We start from the raw sequence: 8,934 nt of genomic DNA, 5'->3' as shown, positions 1-8,934 counted from the left end.
TGTGGGATGGAGCCAGGGTGGCACAGGGAGCAGGGGCAGGCTGAGCACAAAACCGGTCTGTTTGCATTCCTGGAGTTGGAGAATGGGGAGGAACAGTCCTGCCCTTGGGATAGGAGAAATCAAGCTCCCCACAGACAGGAGCTTGCTCTTCATTTTTTTGTTTTCATAGTACTTTCGCCTTGGGCTGCCCTTGCTTTGATGTGGGTTGTGCTTATCAAGACTTGTCAGCTCTGGCCCGGGTGCTGCTCACCCACTCAGACTGCTGAGGACGCTGCCCTGAAGTTTTTTCTCTTCTGACCTTTTTTTCCCTCCCACCTTGTGTGCCCCCACCCGAGGCAGCAACCAAATACAACAAGGCCGAGCACCTGACGCTGCGGGACCGCTTCGCCCGCCTCAACGCACACTCCATCGCCAAGAAGACCACGCGGCTGAGCCGGCTCCTCATGCATGAGGCTGGCATCGTGGCCAAGGTGGGCAGCCCTCACCCCACCACCCCTCAACCCCCTCCTTCTCCTTGGGGCTTTCTGCTGCCTCCCAAGACTCATATGCAGCGGGACTGGGAGAGCCGAGCCGAGGTGTGGTGGCCAGTGCTGACACCCAGTGGCCCTTGCTGTCACAGGAGCCACAGTCACATTTTCAAGCAGCCTAAGGGTGACTCCTGATGCCCAGTCCCTACCAGTGGGGTAGGAGGGATGCAGATACACACCTTGCTCCCTGCCTTAGGGGAGTGCTCTGGCCCCTGAAGGACCCACAGGATCCTCAGACATCCCAGCAAAGGGAAGAACACCCTGGTGTTCCCCAGAACCATGACCACACTGAAGGCCCTGCTTCTGCATGCATCCCTAGCACCCCAGATCTTGGCCTTTTTCAGATTCCTGGAGCTTCTCAGGGTCTCCTCTGCCTGTCCCCAGCACAGTGAGCTTCAGGCAGGTGCCTGGCTGCTGTCCAGTGAGGGACATCAGCCCTGCCTGAGGCATTGACTGGCCTGCCCACGCTGGGGATAAGCTGCCCCTTGCCTTGCAGACGGAGGACAGGGAGTATGATGACCTGGAGGAGAAGTTCCAATGCGTGGTGTCCAGCGTGGCTATGCTGAAGGAGAACGTGGCATCCTACTTAGGCCATTTAGAGGTAAAACTGATGTCTTCCAGGGGGTTTGCCCCATCCAGACCTCAGAACTTACTCTTGCGATTGCAGAATACTTTCAAGCCCTGTATGAAACTAATGTGAGTTGGGAATGTTCAGCGACTTGCATCTCTCAGGTAAAGATGATGTGCTGGGGGCTTGCACAACGTCCAAACATTGGTCAGGTCCAGCAGAGCTTAAAACAAAGCCAAGGTTTCATTGACACAGTCTGAGATGGGTGTCATTTGAGACTAATCGGTCCTTAAATTGATTGTTATTTCAAGGCATTAAATAACTGAGAAGGTTAAGTGTTTCAACAACACTGACTGGAAATTCTTCCTTAACAGGTATAAGGCAGAAGTGTTCTAAATCAGGGAAACAACAGACTTCCCTTCTGAGATGACCGGGCTGAGTAGCTGCTGTGATTTTCTTGTGGCAATCCCTTGGGGCATTTGAGGGGAATGAAAGTATGAGCAATGGCAAAACTTGAAATCCCACGACACTGTCTTATCAGAAAGTCTCAGGAAATGGCATAAGGTTCAGAAAACAGCTATTCAAGGGCTGGAAAGACCTTGTCATGAAAAGGCTCCCCACATAGGATTGAGAAGGAAGAAAAAGGGACAGAAAGACTCCCTGTAGCCCAAAGAGAGGGTAAAACAGGATTAGAATAGAAAGCATGAGAATGGCAGTCTGTACGACAGTAATAGATGGCATTCGCTAGGGGTACAGGGTGTGGCCATTTCTTGGGACATCCAGTGCTCCTGGGGACCTGCCTGGCACTGCCCCCCCGTGAGCTGCATCTCTGTAAACCAGCTTCTTGGCTTCAGCCAGGACATGAAGTGCCTGCAGATAGGCTGGGCAGCCTAGATAATAAGCTGTGGTCAGGAGTCGTGCTGGGGCTTGGATGCAGCTTCAGAGGAACTGCTGATGAGGGAAGGTGGGGCTGCATGCATGTCCCATCTCTCTCCCTCTGAAGGCTTCTAAAAGATATCCTGAGGAGCTGATGAAGACATGTTCTCATAGGGCAGAGACAGCCTGGCCTCTCTTTGGGCTGTTTGGCAGCTCCTTCTTGTGCATCTGTCTGTACCAGTGCCCTCACCACAAGGAGAGGCAAATCTTGGCTCGTACAAGATCACCACAGCTACCTCTGCTTGTGTAAGAGCCCCTGTAGGGTTGAGGAAAAGCACACAGATCTCAAAGCTGCCACCTTCTGCTCAAAGGGTCAATCCCTTTCCCCTTTCATATATCCATCTCCTGTCCCTCCTGTGGCAAGGAGGACTAAAAAGGAAAAAAGACAGGATTTAGGACAGAGAGGCCTATGGCAGCCATGGCTGATAATAATCAAACAGAAACTGTCCTTGCTGCTCCAGGAGCAGGTCCAAGGGGCTGCGATGCTGAGGCCAGGAGGAGCAGGAGGCCAGGCTTCCCCTGGCACTGACAGCAGGCTAGGTCTCTGGGACCTCAGTGCTCTGTTCTCTGGATCTAGGGATTGTGAGTTAAAGCTTGCCTCCAGGCAGGAAAGAGGCTGCTGCCCACAAAGTTAACATTAGAGCAAAGCCTCTTAAAGCAGAGGAGGGTCTCCACCCAAAGCATCCTTAGCTGCTTTCCTTTCGCGCTAGTCTCACTCTCCATGCAAAGCAGGGCAGAAGGCTTCATACACAAATACAAGAAACTTCACGGAGCTACTGGAGCACCAAACTCAAGTGTCAAAGCACCAGGCAACATCAAGCTGGGGCAGGCTGCTTGGGGCCACAGGGCAGCCTCGGCCACCTTACTGGAACAGGAATTCACTTGCAAGCCAGCACTTCACCCCTGCTTTAGGGAATAAGTTTGTTAACACCTAAGTGAGCTCCCTGGCCTGCAGGCAAGAGTAGCCCAGAGCATCAGTCCCAGCGGGCTGCTAGCACAGAGCACCCAGCCTGGGACATTGGCATGTCTTTGGGAACAAAGGGATAGATTACAGATGGGTTAGCTAGCATTGAGCAGCTTCTGCTGGTCGGGTCTGATGGTTTTCTATTCCTGTTGCCCACCCCACACAAGCATGACCTGCAGATCGACGAGGGACCTTCCCAGCAGTACCGCCGCTTTGCAGAATACCTGCATTGCACTGTTTTCCCAGAGTTTGTGAGTGCTCCTTCCCTGTGTATCTCCATCCTGGTCACAGCCAAGCGTTGCTTTCGCACTTTCTGCCAGGGCACAGGTGGACTGGCTCCAGGGCAGGGCAGCCAAGAGCTGAGGGGGATCTCAGAGCAGATGGTATCTTCAGCAACAGGCACAGTCCTCTGGGGCCTCACCCTGAAGAGGCAGGTAATAGGGTCCATCTTCAGTCCCAGACACATGAAGAACCAGCTGCAGGGTCCACCCAACATCTATCTGAGGGATCCATCCAGGAGCTGAGCTACCTACAGCAAAGTTCTAAGGTCCTCTCAGGAGACAGAGGCAGAAACCAGCTCACCCACAGCAATACCCAAATAGCAGCTGAAAGCCCTTAAATGGGCTGTGGACAGAGGTGTGAGTGGAGGCCCCGGAGGAGGCTGATCGGGCTGTTAAAGGCTGTTTGTGCCTCCAGGGCCCTCTCACATTCATGGACAGCCATGTAGGCAGGACTGCAGCAGAGCACAGGATGGTGGGAAACGAGGCACAAGGTGTTTGCCACCAAAACTCAGTCCAACCTACCCAGACCTTGTGGACATCTGTACTCGCCTCTGGGAGCCCAAGAGCCCCCTATCTATCTCCTTCCATCAGCCCTGCTTGCTTCTCCAGGACTCCCTCGTGGGTGGTGGCTGTTGCTTTGAATGCAGTCAGGAGGTTTCCTGAGCAGTGAGGAGTGTGGCCGGGCAGCCTGAACCCCACAGCCGGGTGCTGGCATCCCCAAGGAGCACCAGCATGGGGATGGGTGTCACTGCGTGGGATAACCACGCGGACCCTAGGCTGAGCGCCTCTGGCAAGCCAGGACACTATGACCTGCGTGGGGCAGTCACTGCATCACCCTCCTCAGCCCGTGCAACCTTATGCGTGAGGGTCATACCCGAGCATTTGTATGGAGCACAAGCTGTGAGTCGTGGCATGCATGGCTGCTCTCTCCCAGGGGCTTGCTTTGGTTGGCATCTTATGTGCCTTCAGAAAAGGGTGCCTCAGATGTTGCCCACTCCACACAAACCCTTCACAGGTCCCTGAGCCTTTTCTCCTGTGCAGACATGTGGGCCTGTCTGGAGGGCTCACACAGAGATTTGGATTGTCTCACCCCACAGAAGCGACGACTGTTTTCCCCTCTGCAGCCTCTCAGACATGCTGGTGGGGCCACAACAGCTGGTCAAGAAGCGCCTGGACAAGTTACTGGATTATGAGGAGATCCAGGAACGGAAGAGTGAGATGGGCAGCGTGACATACGACGAGGAGGCAGCCATGAACACCTACCTTGCCATCAATGCCCTGCTCGTGGCTGAGCTCCCACTTTTCAACCAGGTGGCTCTGCAGCTCCTGTGGCAGATACTGTGCTCCTTCAGTGCCTTGCAACAAGACTTGGCTGCCCAGGTCCTGCACCAGGCAGAAAAGGAGCTGACGCAGGTGAGAGCGACCCCTCGGCGTGTGTGCCCGCACCAGCATACATGCTGAGCCACACCTGCCTCCTTCAGGCTTGGGACATTGCTTGGATGTCAGGGCACTGAAAGTTTACCATAGCCCAAGCCTGCCCTTGGAGACACGCAGCTCCTTGTCCAGCATTTGTAAGTGATCTCTCCTCCCTTTCGGCTGGGGAAGGCCAAATTGTTTCCACTGCCAGGAACTGTCCTGCTCTCTCTTTGAGGACACCATTAGTAATTTATTGATGTGCTGCCTGAGAGATCAGTGTTAGCTCTTTGCTCCTGAGAGCTCTGTGCTTGGAAGGTGAGGAGCTAAAGAACAGCTCCTGGCCTGAGGAACGAGCATTCCTAGAGCTTTCATCCCCTGGGAGATGTCTCCCAGGACTCCTCACTGCCCTCTCTGAGCGTGATGTTTGCGAACATGGTGAGTCAGGCTACTACAGAGCCCTGGGGTAGAGCATGGCCCTCGCCTGCCCCATGACCAAGATGGGAACAAGAAGCAGCCACATGGAGGTATCCTCTCAGGCACTGGTCATCAGGAGGGTGGATTCTCCTTGCTCAGTCTGGGGTGCTTATGCTGCAGACATCGGCCCCGGAGCTCCATCCACCTGTCCCACTTTTTAGTCAGGTGGGATGGTCTGTGGGCTTGAGGCAGGACAGCAGGACACAGGGACTGCTGCAGTGGGCTGGGTACTGCCCAAGAGTCCCACCTGCCTGGGGCAGGTGGCTCAAAGCCAGAGAGCAGCAGCTCTCCTCACCAAAGGGAAGGTGCATCTTCCTGCTCCTTTTATTTTGACCATACCCAACAGCTCTTCCCTACCCCAGGGCCCTCTCTGATCTCAGGGACTGTCTTCACAGATGCCCCATGGCCACATGCCTCTACCCAGTTTCTGGAAGATGGTGGAAGACACCTTGCAGCAGTCTGGTGCTCAGCTCCGTACCTTCTGCCAAACGTTTGAGACAGTGACACCAAGTCCTGTGACACAGGTAGGAGCTGGGAAGGGGGTGTCTCAGGCCAAAGAAGTAGGACTGTGGCCTCTCAATGCAGAACATCTCCTTGGGGGGGAAGGTTGGTTCAGAAAGTGGCACAGGAGGTTGCCACAGCATTTCCCTCACTGGGAATAACTCGAGATGGAACAGTCTCAGCTCTTCTGGTTCTGGACACCCATCTCCAAACCATGAGGTAGAGCAGAGAATGTGAAGGAGTTTCTCCTCCAACCTCTCACTGGGATGTGATCCTGCGGGAAGGAGAGCACATGTACGTGGAAGGCCTCTGTTTCCTGCCTGTCTCATAAAGTACTTCTGTGTCTTTTGCTCCTCACCAGCCTCTGAACCCTGTCGAGGAGCGGAAGGTCCTTTCTCTCGTGAGCAAGCACGGCCCAGACAAACTTTACCAAGTGACAAGCAACATCAGTGGCAGCAAAGACATGGACCTGACCTTGCAGAGGGGCCAGATTGTTGCTCTGCTGCAAAGTGTGGATACTAAGGGCAACACAAGCAGATGGCTGGTGGATGCTGGAGGTACTGTGCGTGCTGTGGGGAGCTTCTCCCTGCCTTGGCATCAGGGTCAGAAACCAAACCCGAACCACTTCCTTATCCTGGATGAAACAGCAGGTCATTGTCTCCCAGGTCCTCCCTTCTAGGGTTTGCTCAGCCCAAACTCTACTTTGCCAGCTGTACCCATAGCCATTAGCTGTGAAGTTCAGGTTTCCCCATGAGGGAGCACTCATGGCTCATCATGGCTGGGAAAGGAGAATTCCGTGCACACAGAAACATCTTGAAACCCCTTTTTTGGGGGGGTTGTTGCTGGATATTCACTAGTGTTGAGCCAGTTTGAACAAGGCTGCTGTGCCATGCCAAATTATCATTCCCTTGTCTTCCAACCAGTTCTACATGTGCGAGGCAGCAGAGCCCCGTGACCTGTGTGTGTGCATGTCCTCCAGGTCCCCGAGGGTTTGTGCCTGCTGGAAAGCTCCAGCCCTATTGCCCAGTACAAAGCCAGCAGCCTGGGATGCAGATGCCAGCGCTGGAGAGCAGCACGGAGAGAAGGCGACATTCGTACGCATCACCTGAAGCTCCCCGGCCCCAGGTGGCTGCCTTCACCCCAGCTTTCCAGGTGAGAGAGGGGGACACACAGCCCATGGCTATTCCTAGCCACCCCACCAGCTCCACGCTAGTCCCTGCATGTGCGACATGTGGGTGGGAAGGGGGACCTGCTTTTCCAGGACACACGTGCTCATACGTGTGCAGCCATGAGCCTAGCAGAGGGGTGGCACAGCCCCTGGTCGAGTGCTCTGCATGGCTGGTGTCAGCCTTGCTGGGACCTGGGGTGGACAGAGCAAAAGAACTGCTTGGTGGGGTCCCCAGTGCCCCTTTACTGATGGCAGCACTGCACTACCCTCCTGGAAACAACCTCCAATGTCGGCCCTAGGTCCTGCCCTGCCATATATGTCCTTTCCCCCTTTGACTCTTGTGTCCAGCAAAGGCTTCCTCCCTCCTTCCCCTGCCTTTTGCAGGTGGTCGCTGGCTTCTCTTTCACAGCCAGGAGTCCGCAGGAGGTGAGCCTTCAGGCAGGGCAGCCCGTGGTGGTGCTGGAGCCGCATGACAAGAAGGGGAGCAAGGAGTGGAGCCTGGTGGAGGTGAACGGGCAGAGGGGCTATGTGCCCTCCAGCTACCTGGTGACCGTTCCCAGGCAGGAGCCCGTGGGCTGGAGCTTGCCTGTGTGAGCATGGCCAGCCCGGCGCCCAAGGGCACAGGCTTCGTCGGATGAGAGCTGTCTGCTTGGCACCCAAGGACTGGTCGTGGGAGATGCTGGAGGGGAGCAGCCCCAGGCTGGGAAGCAGCTGGCAGAATATGGCTGGGGGGATGTGGGTGCAAGGGACGGCAGTTGGGAGGCACATTTTGATAGGTTGATGTGAGAGTGACGTGTCCCATACGTGTTTGCACAAAGGAAAGGAGTGCGAGGGAGTGAAGGATGAAATCTGTGTCAGTGACACAAGTGTCCCTAGGGATGATGAGACAGCATTGTGCCCCATTAGGTCAGGACCAAGCTGCAAAGGATGCAGTCCTGCAGAGGGGGTCTTCAGCACGGCATGGAGCATCTGGGGCTCTTGGAGATCACTGGTTTGAGTGCAGAGACCAAGGCTGAGCAGCCCTGGGGACATGACTCCTCACCCCAGGGTGTCACATCTGCCTGGGTGCCCACCTCAGTGTACCATTGTGGTCCCTTCGGCAGCACAGCCTTCGCGTTCTGCTAAAGAGCACAGCAATGCCAGCCTAGGGGGCTGGTTAGCTCAGTGGTTTGAGCGCGGTGCTGACAACAATGGCAACACCGAGATCGTGGTTCGATTCCCGCTCTGTCCCCATGTGTTGCCAGGTCTAGTCGAGAGGTGGCGTCCCTGCCCGTGACAGGGAGGTTGGACTAGATGATCTCTAAGGTCCCTTCCAGCCTAGGCCATTCTATGATTCTATGAATGCCAGCCTATGCCCAGCCACACTGTCAGTGATGGGAGGGTGCCAGGGGAGGTGCCATGGCCAGGGTCTTCCCCAGCCCTCCTGGCCACCGAACAACACTCCTGGCCTCAGTTTCCCACCACAGCGCAGTGAGGCTTGACGCTACTGACCTATTTGAGAGGTACTTGGAGCTCCGGTTACGAGAAGCACTCTGTATGCCACCAATGCTATTTCATGTGACTGATACACTGACGTTGTAATACATTACACCGTGCCCCACCTATGCTGGTGGACTCAGGGACACTGGGAGCACTGGCAGCACTGAAAGCACTGGGAGCACTGGTTTCAGGGTGCTGGCAGGCTGCAGACGAGGTTTCACTGCTTCAGTGGAGTGTGTGTGCCCTTGGCCAGCATGGGGACAGCCTGAGGCTGCGGGGCTAGTGGTGCCGGGACCGTGGCTGAAGGCAAGCTGTGCAGATCTGCCCTCCCAGAGGATGTTGCTCAGGGCTGGGGACAGAGAACACAGCTCCAGGGGCTTTTGGGATACCCTGTCCACCTTTCCAACCCACAAAAACTCCAGCAGCTGGACACATGCGTGCTCTCTCGAAGCACAGGCCCTGTGGAAGAGTTTTATGGGGGAACTAACCTGTGTCAATTGGTCCCTGTCCTGAGGTTCAGTCTAAGGGTGGAGACACCATTCCCTCCCACTGCTGCCTGAGGCGTCGAAGTTCTGTGTCTCAGTTTCCCCATGGCTTGCTCTGATGTTGTGCTGTTATGT

General features: G+C 55.4%; 1 protein-coding gene across 1 annotated transcript in view; it reads left to right on the top strand.

Moving 5' to 3' along the window:
• The window catches only part of ARHGEF37 (Rho guanine nucleotide exchange factor (GEF) 37), a 10,217-nt gene extending 2,788 nt beyond the window's left edge, over nt 1–7,429 (top strand). Inside the window, 8 exon segments of the mRNA XM_009867715.1 lie at nt 340–470; nt 1,024–1,129; nt 3,137–3,263; nt 4,377–4,689; nt 5,562–5,690; nt 6,029–6,224; nt 6,647–6,819; nt 7,220–7,429. Of these exon segments, the coding sequence (XP_009866017.1) occupies nt 340–470; nt 1,024–1,129; nt 3,137–3,263; nt 4,377–4,689; nt 5,562–5,690; nt 6,029–6,224; nt 6,647–6,819; nt 7,220–7,429 (1,385 nt within the window).
• The last annotated feature ends 1,505 nt before the right edge of the window (nt 7,430–8,934 follow it).

The sequence above is a fragment of the Apaloderma vittatum genome, unplaced genomic scaffold (assembly GCF_000703405.1).
Source record: "Apaloderma vittatum isolate BGI_N311 unplaced genomic scaffold, ASM70340v1 scaffold35414, whole genome shotgun sequence".
NCBI lineage: Eukaryota > Metazoa > Chordata > Aves > Trogoniformes > Trogonidae > Apaloderma > Apaloderma vittatum.
The sequence above is the reverse complement of the archived record's forward strand: the minus strand, read 5'-3'. Positions and strand labels throughout refer to the sequence as shown.